At 41.6% G+C, this 24364-nt stretch overlaps 1 protein-coding gene across 2 annotated transcripts in view; it reads left to right on the top strand.

Annotated features, from left to right (window-relative positions):
- Positions 1 to 22079, top strand: part of atrnl1b (attractin-like 1b) — a 336438-nt gene extending 314359 nt beyond the window's left edge. For both annotated transcript variants that reach the window (XM_060939921.1, XM_060939920.1), the window contains exons 29-30: positions 4437 to 4551; positions 19887 to 22079. In XM_060939921.1, the coding sequence (XP_060795904.1) occupies positions 4437 to 4551; positions 19887 to 20011 (240 nt within the window). In that variant the 3' untranslated portion in view covers positions 20012 to 22079. The remainder of the gene's footprint in view (positions 1 to 4436; positions 4552 to 19886) is intronic.
- Positions 22080 to 24364: the final 2285 nt, after the last annotated feature.

Below are 24364 nucleotides of genomic sequence, written 5' to 3'. Positions count from 1 at the left end.
TAAAAACATACATGCACAGGATGTTGCATGGTTGTGTGTGTATATGTATGTATATAATATAAAATACTTCACTAACAGTATCCTCCTGAGGTCAATGTTACATCGATCCTGAGCCATGTCATTACTGTTATCGTTATTCATGTTCAGTGTTCAATTCAGAGCACTGCCACGAGAGAGAGAGCTAATTACCACGACAGATTTGCACTACGGGACTATTATATTGATGATAGGCAGGGCTTAGAAATTTCTGCTTATGAAAGATTTGACTCCTGGAACTGTGCCGTATAATCATAGCTGTTATTTTGAAACTTGTGGTTGGCTGCGGGGATCTTTTTAGGATTGGCTCAAGATGAAGCTTCGCACAATGTTTGTACTGATCTCTTATTTTTTATGCACAAAGGGGCAATATGATGTTATCGTATACTAGTGCATCTCAAAAAAATTAGAATATCGTGAAAAAGTTCTTTTTTTTTAATTTAATTAAATAATATAAACTTCCATATATTCTATATTCATTACACATGAATTGAAATATTTCAACCTTTTTTTCTTTTTAATTTTGATGATTATGGCTATTAGTTCATGAAAATCAGAAATCCAGTATCTCAAATTATTAGAATATTTCATTTCGAGTTTGAGTAAATTCCTATTCAAACAGTATAAATACCGTGTATCTCTCGGTCGAGTTCATTACATGCAACCACAATCATGGGGACGACTGCTGACTTGACAGTTGTCCAGAAGACGATCATCGACACCCTCCACAAGGAGGGTCAGCCACAGAAGGTCATTGCTGCAAAGCCTGGCTGGAAAAGGTGCACAAGCAACAGGGATGACTGCAGCCTTGAGAGGATTGTCAAGAAAAATTGATTCAAGAACTTGGGAGAGCTTCACAAGGAGTGGACTGAAACTGGTGTCAGTGCATCAAGAGCCACCACACGCAGACACCTTCAGGAAAGAAGAAGAAGCCTTTGTCACATGTACACTCAAGTCCAGACTTAAGCACACAGTGAAATTCCTCCTCTGCATTTTAACCCATCTGAAGCCGTGAACACACACATGCACACACAAGTGAGCAGTGAACACACACACACACACACACACACACACACACACACACACACACACCCAGAGCAGTGGGCATCTATGCTACAGCACCTGGGGAGCAGTTGGGGGTTAGGTGCCTTGCTCAAGGGCACTTCAGCCCAACCTCAGGCCATGGCTGCCCCGTGTTAACCTAACCGCATGTCTTTGAACCGTGGGGGAAACCGGAGCACCTAAGGAAAAATCATGCAGACACGGGGAGAACATGCAAACTCCACACAGAAAGGCCCCTGTCAGCCACTGGGCTCAAACCCGAAAGGGGCTACAATTGTCATTTTCCTAATATCAAGCCACTCCTGGACCAGAGACATCGTCAGAAGTGTCTTACCTGGGCTAAGGAGAGAAAGAATTGGACTGTTGCTCAGTGGTCCAAAGTTCTCTTTTCAGATGAAAGTAAATTTTGCATTTCATTTGGAAATTAAGGGCCTTGAATCTGGAGGAAGAGTGGAGAGGCACAGAATCCAAGGCGTTTGAAGTCCAGTGTGAAGTTTCCGCAGTCTGTGATGTTTTGGGGTGCCGTGTCATCTGCTGGTGTCCACTGTGTTTTATTAAGTCCAAAGTCAATGCAGTCATCTACCAGGAGATTTTAGAGCACTTCATGCTTCCGTCTGCTGACATTTGACACAGTGAATGTGGATAGAATAAAACAGTTATTCCATTCAATTTCGCTACACACCTCCTTGGCTATCAGCTCATGTACAACTCGATTTTGTGAAATAACTGTTTTATTCTATCCACATTCACTGGATTTTGAGAAACGGAGCATTTTTTTTTTTTTTTTGCAAATTTGATAAACAAAAACTTTTGTACAAAACGTCCGACAAAATAAATGCTTAGAATGTAAACAAGCCAGTGAAATGACAGTATCAATTTGTGAAAAATGCTATAATAATAATTCTCGAAAAATAAAATACAGTGGGGCAAAAAAGTATTTAGTCAGTCACCAATTGTGCAAGTTCTCCTACTTAAAAAGATGAGAGAAGCCTGTAATTTTCATCATAGGTACACTTCAACTATGAGAGACAGAATGAGAAAAAAAATCCAGAAAATCACATTGTCTGATTTTTAAAAAATTTATTTGCAAATTATGGTGGAAAATAAGTATTTGGTCAATAAGTTCATCTCAGTACTTTGTTATATACCCTTTGTTGGCAATGACAGAGGTCAAACGTTTTCTGTAAGTCTTCACAAGGTTTTCACACACTGTTGCTGGCATTTTGGCCCATTCCTCCATGCAGATCTCCTCTAGAGCAGTGATGTTTTGGGGCTGTCGCTGGGCAACACGGACTTTCAACTCCCTCCAAAGATTTTCTATGGGGTTGAGATCTGGAGACTGGCTAGGCCACTCCAGGACCTTGAAATGCTTCTTACGAAGCCACTCCTTCGTTGCCCGGGCGGTGTGTTTGGGATCATTGTCATGCTGAAAGACCCAGCCACATTTCATCTTCATTGCCCTTGCTGATGGAAGGAGGTTTTCACTCAAAATCTCACGATACATGGCCCCATTCATTCTTTCCTTTTCACGGATCAGTCGTCCTGGTCCCTTTGCAGAAAAACAGCCCCAAAGCATGATGTTTCCACCCCCATGCTTCACAGTAGGTATGGTGTTCTTTGGACGCAACTCGGCATTCTTTCTCCTCCAAACACGACAAGTTGAGTTTTTACCAAAAAGTTCTATTTTGGTTTCATCTGACCATATGACATTCTCCCAATCCTCTTCTGGATCATCCAAATGCTCTCTAGCAAACTTCAGACGGGCCTGGACATGTACTGGCTTAAGCAGGGGGACACGTCTGGCACCGCATGATTTGAGTCCCTGGCGGCGTAGTGTGTTACTGATGGTAGCCTTTGTTACTTTGGTCCCAGCTCTCTGCAGGTCATTCACTAGGTCCACCCGTGTGGTTCTGGGATTTTTGCTCACCGTTCTTGTGATCATTTTGACCCCACGGGGTGAGATCTTGCGTAGAGCCCCAGATCGAGGGAGATTATCAGTGGTCTTGTATGTCTTCCATGTTCTAATAATTGCTCCCACAGTTGATTTCTTCACACCAAGCTGCTTACCTACTGCAGATTCAGTCTTCCCAGCCTGGTGCAGGTCTACAATTTTGTTTCTGGTGTCCTTTGACAGCTCTTTGGTCTTGGCCATAGTGGAGTTTGGAGTGTGACTGTTTGAGGTTGTGGACAGGTGTCTTTTATACTGATAACGAGTTCAAACAGGTGCCATTAATACAGGTAACGAGTGGAGGACAGAGGAGCCTCTTAAAGAAGTTGTTACAGGTCTGTGAGAGCCAGAAATCTTGCTTGTTTTTAGGTGACCAAATACTTATTTTACCGAGGAATTTACCAATTAATTCATTAAAAATCCTACAATGTGATTTCCTGGATTCTTTCCCCCATTCTGTCTCTCATAGTTGAAGTGTACCTATGATGAAAATTACAGGCTTCTCTCATCTTTTTAAGTGGGAGAACTTGCACAACTGGTGGCTGACTAAATACTTTTTTGCCCCACTGTATATGTTCTTGCCATCAAATACTTTTTATTTCATATTTTGTTGCTTTTTTGTATTTTGGGGGGGGGTTTGTTTACGAGTCGAGTTTTTATTTCATCCTCGGTTGTTTCAGCAACACACCCCGCCATTTTGTTTTTCTCTACTCCCGGTATATGAGCTGATAGCCTAGTAGTAGAGTAGCCAATCAGCATGTGGTTGCTCATATCCAGTGAATGTGGATAGAAATATATATAATGTCGAGTAAAGACTATATCTAAACCTTGACTTTGTATTACTTTTATTGCATTTTATACTAAAAGTACTATTGACCTTTTTGACCCATATCGACCATACTAGGAAAAAATACAAATTCACACAGGAGCTGTACAGAGTCTCAGGAGACCAAAAAGACCAAAAAGAAGCTTAGTGAATTTTAAAAGAGCTCACAAAACACAAAATGTGACATGTTGCTCATGCTTCCTCCTCCCATTCACTATTTTTATATTTCACTGAAAGGTTATGCTGATGTTATATTCATGTGATTTAGGGCTTGGTTCAGTGACCACATCTCTGAGAGCTCAACAAGCACGTGGTTTGTGTCCGATGTTAGTAACTTGCTATGTGACGTGTTTTAAACAGTGTTTGAGTGACTGTGTCTGAATTTAGCTTTGTCAGTCAATCAGTCAGTAAGATGATGATAAAGTCCTGTTGACTTGTAAATTTCACCCTCCACAGTTATGAAGCTTCATACTTGGCCAGTATTGAAGAGCATCGCTTGTGTGAACTGTTACTGTAAGTATAGAATTTGTGTCTAATGTATTTCTTCCCACTTTTTGTCTTTAGGCTCCTCCCAAGCCTATAGCCTTGGAGCCGTGTTCAGGAGGCAAAGCTGCGGTTCTGACAGTGCTCCTGTGCCTCCCAAGAGGACCATCAGGGTTTCCACCTCCTGGACAGTCAGGTATGCATTTTATTTAAAATACTGTTGAATTTTTTTAAAATATATTCATAATATGGAGTACATTAGTGGAGCACTGGATGCCATGACAAGATGCCTATATATGTGTTTATTTAATCCATATCTAAGTGTATTAAAGCACGTTACATACATTCATACCCTGACACACACATGCTATGAATGCTGACAGTTATTTGGTTCCATCACACACTACTGCACAGTGACATGCTAGCTTTGTCATTGTCGTTGTGGCTATCCCTCGAGGTCAAGCATGATGGTCTTCATTCTTTTGGTTTATTTCTGGACTCTTGGGTGGCGTATGAGCCCAATCTTGGCTTCGAAAATTCTTCAGCATTCAGGACAGGTGGTTCGGATCAGGTTTTGGTTGTTGCTTCTCTTTCCATTTTCTTCTTGTTTCTTCTATTCTGCACAATTTGTTGGATTCAAAAGTTGCTGTTCGTTGCCTGCTCCTGTCACCCTTCTCCAATCGCTGAAAGCCTTGAAGTTTTATACTCCCACAGAATGAGAACACCTGTGTGTGTTTGTTTAACATGTACTTGATGTTGCACTTCACAAATCGACCAACTGATCTCGGTGGCAAGGAAACCAAAACAGTTGAAGCTGGCGGATCTTCATCTGCCTTCACAGTTGTTGAGTTCAAAGTAACTTTGTCCATCTGGTCCACTGTTGAGGTCTTCTTGGTCGGTCATTCTTAGTCTGGTCCCTCATCCTTGACCTTGTTGCGATGGGCGACCCTGATAATCCTTCTGGCGACATTACTCTTGGAATCATGGACACGCTAGCTTCTTCACCACGACTGTGTAGACGATCCATAGAAGAAGCTAGCTTTATATACCCATGGAAAATAGGATCGTGACATGCCATGTTTGCCCAACTGTGCTGTACACACATTTCCCACACTGTGAAACACAAACACATTCTGTGGAATATGTGAAAGCACTTCTCACACCAGAGAGCCAATTTTATATGTGAAAGTGCCAATCGACTCTTTCATAACTTCAGAAACCGTACAGTCTGTCTGTCTGACTCTGCTGGAAAGCAGGACAAAAGCAAAGTGTCTCTGAAAATGCAAACGAAAATATCTCCACAATTGAGCTTTTTCTCTGAGCATCCCAGGGGAATTGGATTAAAAAAAAAAAACCTCTTGCTTTTAGTGTATGGTTGTGAAACCTGCTTTGAGTAACACATTCAGCACTGTCCTCCCAGTGTGCACCCTTGTCATACTGACGGAGACTTGAAGGTGTTAAAAGCATAACTAGCACCGCACTGCTTTTCCATACTAACACATCATTTTATCAGCAGCAGATTGGCAACAACTGAGTCACAAATACTGTCTAAAAACAGGATGTGCCCACTCCATGTACTGTATCAGGGTTCTTGTGAAAGATGGCAGAAACTGACATAATCTTGACTCATTTTGCCATCAGTTTGCAGTTTTCTTGTGAGGTAAATTGCTTCACCTTGCTCACTGGGTTTTTGTTTTGTTGGCTTATCTTTTAATTAGTGCTGTCAAAGTTAACGCGATAATAACGCGTTAACGCGATCTCAATTTATCGCGATTAAAAAAAATAGTGCCGTTAACGCAAATTCTGATTTGGCCCTGCGAGTCATCCGTAGTTCCTGTTGAGGCTTGTTGCGTGCTGCTTCAATAAGAGTAAGTGTGAGTGATGGAGAAAGGCATAGACATATAAACATAGACGCCGCATTCTGCGTAGAGTCATACGTCATCCTCGCCGCCATATTGGATGTGGCAAAGTGGAGATTCTTCAGCCGTCTCTGGTATAGCATCTAGACAGTAGCCGAGAATAAAGATGCCTCATTCATGTGCTGCGTTTAACTGTACCAACAGGTTTACCGTCCAAACGAGATCACATGGGATTACCTTTCACAGGTGAGACTGGAAAAATACTTTTCAATACTGTTCCTTCAGTCTTCAGTTTCCCAGCTCATCTCCACCGGGTAGGTGTAGAGTTATAAGCAGTGAGAATTAGATAATACAGCGCCACACTATGATGAACGTTTTTGAACGCATGATGAATGTTTTTAACCTTTCTGAATGTGAAGGAATCAGTGATGTATTTTGTTCTGGTATGACGTTAGAACCTGGCCGAACTCAGTTTGGTGGTCATTCAGCTCACTTTATTCGACGAGAGTAGGTCTGTGTGGTGACTCAATAAATAAAACAGTAAATTTTTATTTTCATTCGCTATTTCCAGTTTTTCCACTATTTCCATCATTTATCATATTCAGTCTTGTAGGTTGGTTATTGTGGCCTCAGGTTTTGGTAGCTTGCTACGGTATGCTGACTGATTAGCTTACCTGAGCTATCTATCACGTATCTGTCACTAGTTTGCAGTGTACAGGGTATTTCGCACACTATTTATAACCATCACATTAAAAGTTATATGTGTTGTTTTAATGCCTGTTTGTTTCCCAAATATATACGTGTGTGTCTTAATGGGTGAATAAAAGGCATCGAGTTAAATATTATTGTAGAAAGGGGCTTTATGAAGTTCAGTCCATTTACTTGCATTGGTTTACAGGGAAGATTTGCCACATCCAATATGGCGGACACTCTGACGTATCCCAGCAACGGGCCACCAGCTCAATGCGGCGTCTATGTTTATATGTCTATGGAGAAAGGTCTGTTAAACGGGAAGTTTCATTTCAAAAGTTTCATTTCAAAAGAAGAGTGTGATTGAGTTGGTTTTGGTATGCACTTTGCAGTTCTAAAATACCGTATTTTTCGGACTATAAGTCGCACTTTTTTTCATGGTTCGGCTGGCCATGCGACTTATACTCCGGTGCGACGTATACATGTTTTTGTTTTTTTTTTCACCGCGGAATAACTGGAGCTGATGCTGAGTCTGTCGACAGCCACACAGAAGAAGAGGAAACGGCGCTTCGTCTGCCGCTGGAGTTGGCAGAGTTGTTCAGAAGCGACACCGAGGATGAGGAATTCAATGGATTTGCTGATTTGGAGTGAAATCGTCAGCTTGATAAACTTGATTGACCTGTGTTTTATTATTAATGATAGGCCTATAGTTATTTAAATACAACCCCGATTCCAAAAAAGTTGGGACAAAGTACAAATTGTAAATAAAAACGGAATGCAATGATGTGGAAGTTTCAAAATTCCATATTTTATTCAGAATAGAACATAGATGACATATTAAATGTTTAAACTGAGAAAATGTATCACTTAAAGAAAAAAATTAGGTGATTTTTAAATTTCATGACAACAACACATCTCAAAAAAGTTGGGACAAGGCCATGTTTACCACTATGAGACATCCCCTTTTCTCTTTACAACAGTCTGTAAACGTCTGGGGACTGAGGAGACAAGTTGCTCAAGTTTAGGGATAGGAATGTTAACCCGTTCTTGTCTAATGTAGGATTCTAGTTGCTCAACTGTCTTAGATCTTTTTTGTCGCATCTTCCGTTTTATGATGCGCCAAATGTTTTCTATGGGTGAAAGATCTGGACTGCAGGCTGGCCAGTTCAGTACCCGGACCCTTCTTCTATGCAGCCATGATGCTGTAATTGATGCAGTCTGTGGTTTGGCATTGTCATGTTGGAAAATGCAAGGTCTTCCCTGAAAGAGACGTCGTCTGGATGGGAGCATATGTTGCTCTAGAACCTGGATATACCTTTCAGCATTGATGGCGTCTTTCCAGATGTGTAAGCTGCCCATGCCACACGCACTAATGCAACCCCATACCATCAGAGATGCAGGCTTCTGAACTGAGCGCTGATAACAACTTGGGTCGTCCTTCTCCTCTTTAATCCGAATGACACGGCGTCCCTGATTTCCATAAAGAACTTCACATTTTGATTTGTCTGACCACAGAACAGTTTTCCACTTTGCCACAGTCCATTTTATATGAGCCTTGGCCCAGAGAAGACGTCTGCGCTTCTGGATCACGTTTAGATACGGCTTCTTCTTTGAACTATAGAGTTTTAGCTGGCAACGGCGGATGGCACGGTGAATTGTGTTCACAGATAATGTTCTCTGGAAATATTCCTGAGCCCATTTTGTGAGTTCCAATACAGAAGCATGCCTGTATGTGATGCAGTGCCGTCTAAGGGCCCGAAGATCATGGGCACCCAGTATGGTTTTCCGGCCTTGACCCTTACGCACAGAGATTCTTCCAGATTCTCTGAATCTTTTGATGATATTATGCACTGTAGATGATGATATGTTCAAACTCTTTGCAATTTTATACTGTCGAACTCCTTTCTGATATTGCTCCACTATTTGTCGGCGCAGAATTAGGGGGATTGGTGATCCTCTTCCCATCTTTACTTCTGAGAGCCGCTGCCACTCCAAGATGCTCTTTTTATACCCAGTCATGTTAATGACCTATTGCCAATTGACCTAATGAGTTGCAATTTGGTCCTCCAGCTGTTCCTTTTTTGTTCCTTTAACTTTTCCAGCCTCTTATTGCCCCTGTCCCAACTTTTTTGAGATGTGTTGCTGTCATGAAATTTCAAATGAGCCAATATTTGGCATGAAATTTCAAAATGTCTCACTTTTGACATTTAATATGTTGTCTATGTTCTATTGTGAATACGATATCAGTTTTTGAGATTTGTAAATTATTGCATTCCGTTTTTATTTACAATTTGTACTTTGTCCCAACTTTTTTGGAATCGGGGTTGTAAGTTATGTAATGATTTTAGGCAGTGCTTAATTTGTGAAGTGGGAGGTCCCGGAACGCAGGAGGTGGGTGGGTCCGGCGACTCAAAAAAAAAAAAAGGTGGGGGGTGGTTTACTATAACTTTACACACATGCGCTTATTGTGTGTGTAAAAAATAATAATATCAGACATTATGATCTTAGAAAACGCTTTAGTGACGAACAGTTACAGACAGTAATATGTCGTGATATTATGTTATAAAATATTATTTTTTATTAGGCTATATATTAAATTATATATTAAATTTATCCTCTAAAATAACAGCCTGTACTCATATCACAACTGGTTTATTTCACCATTGGAGATCAGATCACACAAGACATGAGTTAAATGACGCATTTTAAGGATTTAAGTAGGGTATTTTAAAGCAGTGCCAGCGGGACTTCTTGGCTCAGGTGGATAAGGCGCCATACCATAAATCTGGGGACCCGGGTTCGATTCTGACCTGTGGTCATTTTCCAAGCCCTCCCTGTTTTTCTCCTGCTCATTAAAAGCAGTGCCAGCAAACACAAGTGCAATCAATTCAAGTAATAGTTAAGAAATAAAGGGTTTACAAAACAAGTTGGAGAATTCATTTTAAAAATTATAGTAAGCTTTCTTGTTTTTTTTGCCATTTTTTCCACAGCGCAAGCTAACGGCTACAAAAAACCCGGTGTTCTATTGAGCGGAATTATACACCCCATGTCCCCCCCCCGCATAGATTTTGTGGATGTCATAGGAGAGAAATCAACAACAGATATCAAAATCAAAACCGAACACTAAACAAATTTTTATTTACTTATTTAATTTATTATTTTTTTTTTTTCCCTTTGTGATAGTATTAGTATGGAGGTGATCTGATCCATTTAAATAGCTGCCGGAACACCGTATTAAATAAAAATAGCTGCCGGATCCGACAACGGAGGTTCCGGATCTTGTTCCGTCATGTTCCGGCTCAAATTAAGCCCTGATTTTTGGCCTATAGGCTATTGAATAACTTGATGTTACGGTACATATTCAGCCAGTTTTTCTCTGGGCTATTATAAATTATTTTGTTTTGCATTTTTAAAAATAACTCTCCTTCCAAGATGAACTTTATTCTTCGTCTCTGATGTTATGGTGTTAATGGTCTGAATAACGTTTGTTTTTATCTGATATGACGTTAACTGGCAGGCGCACTTTCTGCCTGTTTTTTTTTCTCTGAGCGGTTGTTGTTGTTTTTTTTTCACTAGATGGTTGTTTTTACTACCGTACCTGTCTTTGGAGATGATATACCTATAGCCTACTTGACCTCTGATTTGATGAAATAAAATTCGACAAAAATGAAGAATGACGGGGGCGTCGTGGCTCAGGTGGTTAAGGCGCCATACCATGAATGCGGGCGACCCGGGTTCGATTCCGGCCCGAGGTCATTTCCCGATCCCTTCCCGTCTCTCTCTCTCTCCCGCTCGTTTCCTGTCTCTACACTGTCCTATCCAATAAAGGTGCAAAAAAGCCCAAAAAAATATCTTTAAAAAAAAAAAAAAAAAAATGAAGAATGACACTCCTCGATGATGACTACAGCTTTAATAACAAAGATGAAAGAGCCATGGGGCGATAATAAGCCCTACCGGTAAAAATATTCTAAAAGCAAACTGATTAATGCATCAGTAATAGGCTACTAATATTAGTTATAATAATAATATAGGCTATTAGTAATAACGATAGTGATAGTATTAAAGATAGTAGTAGATATTTAAAATAATCAGACTAGGCTACTTACAGGGCAAAGGGCGCGTTATCACTGCTCAGCTGTTCGTTTATTAAATAAACAATGCAGTCGCGCAGTAACCACGCGCTGCTTATCAGATAGAGTCACAGATTCTATGGATAGAATAACCCTTCAAAAAAGTGCGACTTATAGTCCGGTGCGACGTATATGTTTTTTTCGTCTTCATAATGCATTTTTTGGCTGATGCGACTTAAACTCCGGAGCGACGTATAGTCCGGAAAATACGGTACTTTTGTAAAGTGAGATTTCAGTATGCTGTAGCACTGTAATAGGACACTAAGGCTACATCCACACGACAACGGCAACGAGATGTTATTTTAAAAAATATCGCGTCCAAATGGGCAACGATCAGTAAAATATCAGGTCCATATGGCAACACAACGCTTGCTGAAAACGATGCAATACACATGCCACACCTCTAGGGGCGCTGTAAGACGGTCCCTTCGGAGACACCAGAACAATAGAAGTAAGGACGCATGCGCATAAACTATTATGCGCGAGACTTCATATTAGCCACAAAGTCAGAAAAATCTGTTCGTAAAATTACATTATAATGACCAAATACAATGAAAAGTATTTTTCCAGTCTCACCTGTGAAAGGTAATCCCATGTGATCTCGTTTGGACGGTAAACCTGTTGGTACAGTTAAACGCAGCTAATCTTTATTCTCCGTTTTGACCTATCCAATATGGCGGCGAGGATGACGTATGATTCTACGCGGAAGGCGGCGTCTTTAATGGTCCGGAATAAACTGAATGCTACACGTTGATGGATTAATTTGTTCTTCTACGCCCTTTTTGAGGAATGTATTGTAGGACTTAAACCAACATCTGAAGAGGTGAGATCGCTCCTTTTTTTCCCTATTTTTGCTGGCGGGATTGACTCTGCCCTAAGGGCTATTCTCTCTTTCTCACTTTGCACCATTACACAATAAATATTCACAGTGAAAATATTTTGTAAGCTCGTTTCATGAACCAAGTTGTAGGATTTGTTGACAACTCGCATCGAGTTCGTTACACTTCTACCCGGCGTGAAGCACTCACAGTCGTGGTTGTGACGTCGTCGTAAACAAATCCGTTCTACTCATCCAGACGACTTCGCAACGGCAATGTTGCCAGATCTTTCCACTCTGGAACCCGTTCTCAAAAGATTTCGTTTTGGGGCACCCAAAACGCTGGTGCCGTGTGGACGCCAGGCCAAAACGATAAGCAATTGTATCGGATTCACCTGAATCCGTAGCCGTGTGGACAGGGCCTAAATGTCTTTATTGAAGTCCAACTGCAGTTTATTTTTGTTTGCACAGCACTGTGAAGTCCTATAGGCTGTGACTGAATACAACTCCAGCATAATTGAAGTTTTATTTCATTTTTATTTTCTTTTGTTACACATGTCTGAACTGAGACACAGTAGTATGTGACTACATGTTTTATATTTGAGACTACAGCTCCCTAATCCATCACACAAAACACAAAATTGGATTTTATGTTCAGTACTGCCTAGTATGTGAGTGAATAAACTCCCTTACCATTTTCTCTTGTCCCAGCAGTTTTTAACAAGTACTTTTAGCATAAAATGTGTTCACCATTTTAATTGTAACATTTGACTTTAAAAGCCTTATTCATTTACATAGATTTTTAAAAAATGCGATTAATCGCGATTAACTATATGAAATCCTGAGATTAATCGTGATTAAATTTTTTAATCGTTTGACAGCCCTACTTTTAATCTACCTGCTTGCTCATACTAATGAGACATTCAGCTTCGTTATTGTGAAATGGTAAGAATCGGAACTGGTCTAAAATAGGACCATGTCAGAATTTTCGCAAGTGTAGACATACAGTGGTGGGCAAAAGTTTACATACCCCAACAGAATGTTTTGTTTCTTGGCTATTTCTAAGAGAAATTGAATGATAATACACAAAAACCTTTATTTCACTTGTGGTTAATGGTTGGCTGAAGCCATTTATTGTCAAGAAAATGTTAACTCTTTTTAAACCATTATGACAACAAAAAAACTACACAAATGACCCTGATCAAAAGTTTACATACCCCAATTCTTAATACTGTGTATTTCCCCCTTTAACATCAATAACAGCTTGAAGTCTTTTGTGATAGTTGTCAATGAGTCTCTTTATCTTTTCAGATGGTAAAGCTGCCCATTCTTCTTGGCAAAAAGCCTCCAGTTCCTGTAAAGTCTGGGGCTGTCTTGCATGGACTGCACGTTTGAGGTCTCCCCAGAGTGGCTCAATAATGTTGAGGTCAGGAGACTGAGATGGCCACTCTAAGACCTTCACTTTATGCTGTTGTAGCCACTGACAAGTTGATTTGGCCTTGTGTTTTGGATCATTGTCGTGCTGGAATGTCCAAGTTCGTCCTATGCGCAGCTTCCGGGCTGAGGCGTGTAGATTTTCCTCCAGTATTTTTTGATAAGTGACTGCATTCATCCTGCCATCAACTTTTACCAAATTTCCAGTGCCTTTGTAGTTCACACATCCCCAAAACATTGGAGATCCACCACCATGTTTCACTGTGGGAATGGTGTACTTTTCATCATAGGCCTTGTTGATTCCTCGCCAGATGTAGCGTTTAGTGTTGTGCCCAAAAAGTTCAATTTTGGTCTTATCACTCCACACAACTTTTTGCCAGAAGGTTTGGGGTGTGTCTCTGTGCAGTCTGTCATATCGTAGACGGGCTTCTTTGTGGCATTTGCGTAGAAGGGGCTTTCTTCTGGCAACTCTCCCATGCAGCCCATTTCTTCTCAAGAGTCTCCTAATTGTACTCTTTGAAGCATCCACATCAACTTGTTTCAGAGAATCTCGAAGTTCACCGGATGTTATTTGGGGCTTCTTCTTTACATCACGCACAATTCTTCTAGCAGTGGTGGGTGGAATTTTTCTTGGTCTACCTGAACGGGCTTTGGTGTCTACAGAGCCCCTGACTTTCCACTTCTTGATTATTGTTTGAACAGTCCTGACTGACATTTTTAATTGCGTCAATATTTTCTTATATCCCTTCCCTGATTTATAAAGTTCAACTACCTTTTCACGCAGGTCCTTTGACAATTCCTTTGATTTTCCCATGGCTCAATCTCAAAGATGACGCGCAGCACTGGATGAGGGATAAAAGGTTCTCTCAAAAGTCCAGCAATTTACTGACTTTTATTTTCACCCACTAATTAGAAGAAAACAGATCACAGGTGAAGGTAGTTGCCTTTAATTGCCATTCAGTCCTGTTTATGTCAAATTGTGTACAGGTTTTCAGGCCAATTCACAGGGGTATGTAAACTTTTGATCAGGGTCATTTAGGTAGTTTTTGTTGTTTTCATGGTTTTCAAAGAGTACACGCAGTAATGAATGCAATAAATAGCTTCAGCCAACCATTAACCACAAGTGAAATAAAGGTTGTGTATTATCATTCAATTTCTCTTAGAAATAGGCAAGAAACGAAACATTCTGTTGGGGTATGTAAACTTTTGCCCACCACTGTATCTTACCCTCCACATATGTCTGATGTTTTCTCATAGTAGGCAATTCCATTCCCAAAAAAATGTGTGCATATTGCTACATAAGATAAACCTGAGCTCAGACAGGAAGTCAGCCCGTTTGATCCATGGTGGTGGTTTGGTGTAGCTGATCTGTGTCTGCTGGCTGGATCCTCTTACACCATCGTGACTGATCTCACTCTTTGTCTCCATGTCTCTGGTCTTGGTTAAAGCATCTCTACCAGGCTTTGTGGCTAATTCTTGCATGTAAACCAAGATATGTACAGTAACCGCTTGTCTCTGTCCTGACATTGAGGGTCGTGTTGCTCCCAAGTGTATCAGCTCTATACAGTGAAGTCAGTGATGAGAAGATGTTTTTGCTTCTGGTTTGAGAATCTTTACTCCTTTCCAGAGCCTTTTCTTCCTTTAAAGAAAATTTGATGGTTGTGATATGCTGTGTAGCCTTGATGACCTTTAGGTCAAGATTATAAAAAAACAAACAAACCCTAAGTTAAGCCTCAGTCACAACCAGCCGTACGTGCTCCTACAGCCGGTCTACATGCAAGAAACGCAAGAAACGCACGGAGGGCGCGCGTGAAACGCACGGAGGGCGCGCGTGTGACGTGCTGATTTTCGAGCCGTAGACTGGCCGCAGACCGGCCGCAGAGGTTCTTTGTCATGTCAAACAAACTCTGCGGGCGCTTACGTTTTTTTCACGTTGCAAGACAAACTTACGGCCAACGCGTGTCTTTCTCCATGAACAAAAAAAACGCAGCGATTTGGGAAACGCCAAAAATCGCATGGCCAAAAAATTGTACGTCCGGTTGTGACCTAGGCTTAACAGTATGCCTCTTCTTCCTTAGGTGTTGGGAGTTCTTGGTTAGTCACATAGTTTGTAACAACGGAGGAATACAGGGCAAAGCCCCAATTAATTTTCAGCCCCTTTTGAATGAATCTGCATGTCTTTGGACTGTGGGGGAAACCGGAGCACCCGGAGGAAACCCACGCGGACACGGGGAGAACATGCAAACGCCATACAGAAAGGCCCCTGTTGGCCAAGCCCAGAATCTTCTTGCTGTGATGCGACAGCATTAACCACTGCATCATCGTGCCTCCCCTTGGCTAGTCATCCATGTTCTAGTTTATCAACCTACTATGTAAAATATTTAAATAAAAAAATGAAGAAGATCAAGCTGCAATATTATTATGCTGTTCTTTGCTTGCACAAACCATGTTGATCCCTGAACTAGGTACAGTGCTATTGCTGTGGAAGCCTAAGAAAGGTTTAAAAAGCTAAAATATACAGGAAATGTGTGTGTGGGGTGTGGGTTGTTTTTCTTTCTTTCTTTCTTTCTTTCTTTCTTTCTTTCTTTCTTTCTTTTTCACAAAATCCTGGAAATGTTCCCTTTAGGTGCTGGATTGACGACCTGCTTTAATAAACTTATCTGCTGCAGGTGATGATGCTGACAGAATAATGGTGTGTGCCAGAGAAAGCCTGTCCATCCCTCTCTCTCTCTCTCTCTCTCTCTCTCGCAGCTCGTCTGTCAATCAACATGCTGCTTTATGAAACCTCAGCTCAGCTTCCTCATCACGAACTGACTGATCTGAAAAACCTCGCATTTCAGTGCATCTCTTCGAATAATCCTGGTTGATAAACATACCAACTCAAAATGGACAACAGCGGCAGCTACTACTGCCATTGTGCAATAGCAGAAGAGCGAGCTTTTCAAATTGTAGGGTGGCTCTTTCATGTTGTCTTGTTGTGGTTTGTCATTAGCAGAGTGAAAGAGGCAAAGAATATTCTTTAAAGTGGCAGCTAGTGCTTAGCAAATATCTTTTTCCTGTCACAGCTGAAAGAGACTCATTTGAGTACGTGGTCTGTGCTTTTTGACGGTATGAAGCTGTAGAACTGCATGGATGTAAAGTGCAGCAGTGTGAAACAATTCATCACCTACTGACAGCAAGTCAGTGTGTGATTTTGGAGCATAGTCCAGTCATGTTGGCTGTCATCATGATGCAGCTGCACATTTCCCACTACCTATCATGAATATAGCACTGTTTTATTCAGTTGTGTGAACTGCTTGCAGCTTTATTAGATCACTCACTGCTGTAGTGTACTTGCAAACGATTCAGTCAGTGTCATATGACACCAGGAAGTTAACGATGGCTCAGTGTAACTTATGCCCCTTTTCCACCAAAGCAGTTCCAGGGCTGGTTCGGGGCCAGTGCTTAGTTTGGAACCGGGTTTTCTGTTTCCACTGACAAAGAACTGGCTCTGGGGCCAGAAAAACCGGTTCCAGGCTAGCACCAGCTCTCTGCTGGGCCAGAGGAAAGAACCGCTTACGTCAGTGGGGGGGGCGGAGTTGTTAAGACCAACAACAATAGCAAGACCACGAAAGATCGCCATTTTTAAGCGACGAGAAGCAGCAGCTGTACAAACACGAAGTCATTCATTATTGTTGTTGTTGTTGCTGCTGCTTCTTCTCCGTGTTGTTGTTGCTTCGATATTCGCGCCAAGGTTTATGCAAACGCAGCGACGTAACTGACGTATACAGCGACGTAACTGGAGTATACAGCGACGTAACTGACGTGGCTCCCCTTAGCACCCCGAGCTATGGAAAAGCAAACTGGTTCTCAGCTGGCTCGCAAGTTGAACGAGTTGTGAACCAGCACCAGCACTGGCCCCGAACCAGCACTGGAACTGATTTGGTGGAAAAGGGGCATTACTGATCCTGCAACATGGTGGGGTCAATTAATAGCAATACAGATAAGCCAGTGACTCTTGCCAACCTTATGTACTGTTGGCACCTAAAAAGCTTATTAGTCATACCAGTGCCACTTCTGAACCTAATATTATTGAGTTAAATCATAACATCATGCGACTTGATTGCTGTTCCAGTCAGAGCATCAGACAGTTGGCTTCTGTGGAAACGTCATTAAAAAGTGACAGTATGCAAGTACATTAAATAATGAGTTTTCTGTACTAAGTGGGAAAGGCATCTGTTAATTTTTTAAGACTTTGTGGACTATGTTAAATATCAGCAGTATTAAAAGCAAACACTTGAGTGATTTGAATTTACTATTGAAACACATCTGATATTTGTACTGTGTGATTATACAAAACGATTTATAAGGCTGAAGAACTTCTGGGTTTGTTTCTCCAAGCTGCATAGCAGAGCAATTGTTCAAACACGCTTAAAATACACATCACAGCATGTACTGGACATTACCCTCAAGAACTGATTTGTGCAATGGTGCCATTTTCATCCTGGCTAGCACTTGCACTTCAGTTTTCATGGGGAAAGTGTGGTCGTGTGGTCAACCAGCCAACTACAAATTAGTTTTGGTCCCATAAACAAACAAAAAAATTTAGATTTTTGGGAATCACAGCATGTGCACTAAACTAGACACTGTTATGGCTTCATGGCCATTGTTGACATTTCCTCTATTCTAGTTCAACCATGGCACGGTGGTGTAGTGGTTAGCATTCACGGCAAGAAGGTTCTGGGTTCAAGCCCAGTGGCCGACGGGGACGTTTCTGTGCGGAGTTTGCATGTTCTCCCCGTGTCCGCGTGGGTTTCCTCCGGGTGCTCCGGTTTCCCCCACAGTCCAAAGACATGCAGGTTAGACTAATTGGTGGCTCTAAATTAACCGTAAGTGTGAGTGGTTGTTTGTCACTGTGTGCCAGCCCTGTGATGATCTGGCAACTTGTCCAGGGTGTATCTTGCCCATAGTCAGCTGGGATAGGCTCCAGCTTGCCCGCAACCCTGCACAGGATAAGTGGTTATGGATAATGGATGGATGGATGGATGGATGGATGGATAGTTCAACCATGCTGGCTAATAAATCAAATAAATTAAAGCAGGCTGGAATGCCTGTCTTAGTCGGTTTGTTCTTGGATGTAAATCTTGGTTGCTTGGAGCAGCCATGGATTTAGCTTGGCAAGCTAAATTCAATTCATTTTGGCCAGCTGTTTCTGAAGTAATGAATTATTCCCCTCAGATAATTGTGTTGCTTAAATAGCAGAGAGGGAGCTGAACCAGGTCAAGGCTATTTTGTTTTGGGGATGATTTGTGAGATGGCACTGTGAAATGTTCTGGCGGCTGTGGTTATGGCTTTTTCCACAGCCTCCTTTGACTGAATACTGGCATGAAGCACAGCAGCAGGGAACACTGGGCTCTGGGCCAAGCTCCCTACACACCAAAGATGCGTGAGAGATATCCTGTAGAGCACAGAAACCCTGGTGGATATTAAAAGATCACATACTTGATTAAATTGTTACTTTGTTTTAACATCGGATCCATCGTTCAGAAAATCCTGGTCCTAGGATTTTCTCTTAACTGTCTCAAATTTGGTTTCTTTCACCAATCTGGAGAGTCTGAAACATAATAATTATCGAAATTATGTCTTTTTGAGGGGCGGCACGGTGGTGTAGTGGTTAGCGCTGTCGCCTCACAGCAAGAAGGTCCGGGTTTGAGCCCCGTGGCTGGCGAGGGCCTTTCTGTGCGGAGTTTGCATGTTCTCCCCGTGTCCGCGTGGGTTTCCTCTGGGTGCTCCGGTTTCCCCCACAGTCCAAAGACATGCAGGTTAGGTTAACTGGTGACTCTAAATTGAGCGTAGGTGTGAATGTGAGTGTGAATGGTTGTCTGTGTCTATGTGTCAGCCCTGTGATGACCTGGCGACTTGTCCAGGGTGTACCCCGCCTTTCGCCCGTAGTCAGCTGGGATAGGCTCCAGCTTGCCTGCGACCCTGTAGAACAGGATAAAGCGGCTACAGATAATGAGATGAGATAAGATGTCTTTCTGACACACAATTTGTCTGTGAGCCATCAGTTAGTGTGTGTGTGTTTAGATAAAATGGCTAAAGCGTCTTCTTAGATGATTGGTGTTTTAGATAAACGTGCTTTTCGAAAAGAAAAATAAATGTTTTCATATGGCTTGCTCAGTTTTCTAAAATAGGCTTAAATCATGCATCTCCTGTCACAATTACACAGTGTCATTTTAAAGTACTTCACAAAAACTAATGGAAAAAGTGGCCACTATAAGACCTGTGCCAAAGTGGTGTCTGCTTGTGAAAGGTTCTCAGAGCCTGAAGATTGCTGCTTGTGATTGCAGCTAATTTTTCTCTTTTTTTGGGTGAGCAGATTTGGAACGTCTATCTAAAATGCACAAGAATGATTTTAATTCCAATTCCCAATAACTAGATTTTGTTTCCACAACCTCTGCTTATGGTTCTGAATTATATAATTGCTTTAAAATGTTCTTTTTTTTTTTCATATGAAGGTAATAATTATGTGCAGTCTTTTGTTTGGTATGATTGGAATCCAGCAGCTGTGTAACCCTGTCTTCTTTTTTTTTTCTTCTCCTCTTTGTGTGTATTTTTGCAGGTATTGCTATAGCTAGTGCGCTGATTGACACCTCCCAGCAAAAGCCCATGGATTTTAAAGAGAAAAATCCAGGCTTAAAGAACCGCAAAGCTCTGCCTACAGCTCACCAGGGCACCTGTGTGTGAGGCACATGCCCTGTGCCGCTTCCACCTTCCCGAGACTCTCCTTTTCCAAAGAGCTGCGCTTTGTTCCACTGCTGTGGGTCACCGGCAGCAGCTGTTTCCACAGAGAGGCCCCTGGCGATGGGGTTTTGCTAGGTAGCAGAGTGCTTTATCCTCTTCCTCTTTAACACTACACCTGTATCAAACTCCTCCTGCACTCCAACACGTGGCTCTCTCAGCGCATTTCACTGTTCCTTCTGTTAATCAGCCGTATCTCACCAGAAGTCTTGCCTGACAGAGCCTAAACATTTTGTGGAGTCTCAAATTCAATCCTGTTTGAGTTTCAAGGGTCTAGTCATGACCTCCTTAACCAGCTTCATGTCCCTCTGAGCTTCGTCTGTTTAACAAAAAAACAAAAATGACTCGACTCCTCCCACTTACAGCGGTCAGACTGCCTTGTCTCTCATCTGATTTGTACCTTATAAGTCAGTGAGGACCCAGGAAGTGTGTGATATGCACTGCTTACCCAGCGGTAAAGCCTTTCACAGGTGACAGACTTTTGATGGTTCTGTATATGGGTGTAAAGCCCATTTCTTTGCTTGCCAAGTAGACTCTGTGTTTGCTAAAAAGCTTCTTATGTACCATTTAAATGCATTTGTAGCCAGTTGGGCTTTTGTATTTCAAATCCAACAAGTTCTGTCGTACGTAGCACAGAAGAGCTGTTAGGTTTGTTTAAGCTAATGAAGTTTTGCTGCTGGTTATATATAAGATTTGGGGGAAAACTGAACACGTTTGACTAAAATAACATATACTAGTAAAGTTTCTATGTTTCATCTGTCCGCTGTTCCTGCAAAGCTTTTGCATGACATACACACTAGATGCTTCAAAAGTCGTTAAGTCAGAAAAAGAGTCTTTATCGAGCTAGCATATAAAACAGTGGTCGGGAGAATACAGCCAGTCGTCTACCAGTCCTAGAAACAGACGCTGATGCGATGAACTCACTAGAACGAGATGTAATACAGGGACTCGGTTGTATAGTATTCTTATTATATAACATTAGCGAACAGGCGACTAAGGAAGCTCTTGTCTTATTTTTTTCCCCCTTTTTTTTCTGAGAATGGGTTGGTACTGGTTGAAACAGGATCATCTTGTGCCCTTGTGGTAAAAACATTTCTTTGTAATGGATTGTCGGTCTCTTATGTTTCACATATTGTGAATGCAACAGATGGACTTTGGTTCAGGAGCCTGTTAGCCACTCCAGGCTTGCAGTGAGGGAATTAACTCCACACGCTTCATCCAGGTTTCGCAGGAATCCCACCAGGACAGGCTTTTCCACGGCCCATGCACTTTCTCCCTCCAGCTGAGAGAGCGCCGTTAGCAATATTACCAGTACTACAAATGAGGAAGTGTCCAGCGCTCCTCTCATATGTTTGTGTAACACACAAACTAGTCAAATGTGAATCACTTGCTTCTTCATCTAGGTATTCTAATGGTTTTGTTCCAGTTTATTTCTTTCTTTCGTTTCTGTTTTTAATAAAGAATATTACAAGGTCAAACATTTCTTTTAGGTCCATCCTTTGTACAATACCCATTGTATTGATGGTGGTGATGATGATGATGATGATGATGATGATGATGATAATAAACCATGTCTTTTACAATGTTTGAAAAAGAAATGTTCCTTTTGTTTTGATAACTGATTCTTGTGTAATACCTCTGTTTTGTACTTTAGTCGTTGAAGTCCTGTATCTAGCTTTATTAACCAGTTTTTCTTATTGTGCATACAGTTGCAGTTTATTGCAGCTGTTCGAGGAGACTACTTTGGGCATTTGTAGTTACTTTCAAAAGTCTTCTGTGAATATGAATTATATTTTGATCAGGGTTTTTTTTTTTTTTTTTAAAGCCTGCTTTTGAATGCGAGTAGTTGTATGCAGTAGCAGCACAATGTACAGTTCTATTATACAGGAATCTCACTGTAAAGTGTCACAAAATGTGGAATATGAATGAAACACTCATTCTTCAGTGCATATCATTCATTTTCAGTGTATTTTAAAGATGGACTGAAAAATAAAACACTTGATTCATAGGGTCATTGATGTTTTGCTGTCTTTGGACTGTCACGGAAATTTGTTTGTAGGGATCTTGGTATCATTTAATGAAGGGTATAATAGGTATGACCCAGGTATCTCATTTAATATTCTCACTTGCAGTTGAAACCTAAACAGTATTGCCAGGTCTGTGATTATCCTACAGAGCTGAGTTACTTTGAATTGCTGCTGTGGGAATTTTTATTTATTTATTTATTTATTTATTTATTTAAAATTGTCTCTGCTTTGAAGGTTGGCCACTTTGCATACATTAGCTTAAGTCAGATAATGTGTTTTTAATGGAAACAGTAAATGCATTAATAATGGGGTTATGATTAAAAATGTGGTTTATTGCGCTCCTGAGTGGCTCAAGAGAGAAGCGTTCGCCCTGTGGCTACGATGTTGGAAAAATTCCTTGATGGAATTCAAGATCTTGGAAAGATTCAGGTCCATGGTGACGTGATTACATCATGGAATCCCTGCATATTTTTCAGGCGCACGTTCCTGATGCAAATCTCCCATTCTACCACATCCCAAAGGTGTTCTATTGGATTCAGATGAAGAACAGTGAACTCGTTCGTGATCCAAGTTTGAGATGACGTTTGCTTTGTGACATTGTGCATTATCATGCTGGAAGTAGCCATTTAGAAGATGGGAAATTGTGACCATGAAGAGATGCACATGGTCAGCAACAACACTCAAATAATCTGTCATTCAAGTGGTGACTGATTGGTATTAATGTTCCCAAAGTGTGCAAAGAAAACATTCCCCACACCATTACAGCACCTCCACCAGCCTGGACTGTTGACACAAGGCAGGTTGGGTTCAGAGGTTCATACCACCAAATTCTGACCCCACTATCTGTATGCCTCAGCAGAAATAGAGATTCATCCGACAAGGCTATGTTTTTCCAGGCATCAAATACCCAGTTTTGGTGAGCCTGTGCCCACTGCAGCTCAGCTTTCTATTCTTGGCTGACAGAAGTGGAATCTAATGTGGTCTTCTGCAGTTGTAGCCCATCCACCTCAAGTTTTGATGTGTTGTAGATTCCGAGATGCTTTTCTGCTCACCACAATTGTACAGAGTGGTTATCGGAGTTACTATAGCTTTTCTATCAGCACGAACCAGTCTGACCATTCTCCATTGACCTCCTCTCTCATCACCAAGGCTTTTCTATCCACAAAACTGCCACTCACTAGATCCTTTTTTTTTCCTTTATTGCATCATTCTGAGCAAACTCTAGAGACTGTTGTGTGTGACAATCCCAGGGGATCAGTAGTTTAAGAGATACTCAAACCATCCTGTCTGGCATAAACAATCATGCCATAGTCAAAGTCACCGAGATCCCATTTTCCACCCATTCTGATTACTCGAAGCAGCTAGCCCGTGTCTGCATGATTTTATGTATTGCACTGCTGCAACACGATTGTGGCAGCAGTGCAAAGCCCCCATTTTCAACTGTGCAGGAAAATGGGGGCTGCGATAGTGAGGTGAGAAAGAGAGTGCAGGCAGGGTGGAGCAGTTGGAGAAGGATTTCAGGAGTCATTTGTGATAGGAAAGTCCCAGCAAAAGTGAAAGGTAAGATGTATAAGACAGTAGTGAGACCAGCTGTGATGTATGGATTGGAGACCGGACCCTTAACGAAGAGACAGGAGGCAAAGTTGGAGGTGGCGGAGTTGAGGATGTTAAGGTTTGCGATGGGAGGTTGGACAGGATAAGGAACGAGCACATCAGAGGGACAGCACATGTGGAGAGCTTGGGAATGAAGCTAAGAGAGATGAGACTGAGATGGTATGGGCACATCCTGAGAAGAGATGCAGAGCATGTTGGAAGGAGAATGTTGAGGATGGAGCTGCCAGGCACATGAAAACGACGAAAGCCAAAGAGGAGATGCATGGATGTGGTGAGAGAGGACATGAAAGTGGCAGGTGTGGTAGAGAAGGATGTGGAAGACAGGGAGCGATGGAGACGAAAGATCCGCCGTGGCGACCCCTAATCGGGAGCAGCCAGTAGAAGAAGACTGCTGCCACACGATTGGCCGAGTAAATAATTGTATGAATGAGTAGATGTTTAGGTGTTCCTAATAAAGTTGTGAGTGTATATGGTTTGGAAATGGCAGCTTTCTTGTTTTGTACTGATTTATGTAGACCAGGCAACCCTGGGACTAAACAACATTCTTGTGGTATTGGTTTGCTATGCCAAATACAGGATGTCCTTGTCCTGACAGCGCTACATTCATTATTTGTAGTAGAAATGAAGTATGAAATGTAGTCAAAATGAGACAGGTGGG

The sequence above is a fragment of the Neoarius graeffei genome, chromosome 14 (assembly GCF_027579695.1).
Source record: "Neoarius graeffei isolate fNeoGra1 chromosome 14, fNeoGra1.pri, whole genome shotgun sequence".
In the NCBI taxonomy this organism is placed as follows: domain Eukaryota; kingdom Metazoa; phylum Chordata; class Actinopteri; order Siluriformes; family Ariidae; genus Neoarius; species Neoarius graeffei.
Note: the sequence above shows the minus strand (reverse complement) of the source record. Positions and strands in the feature narration are given on the sequence as shown.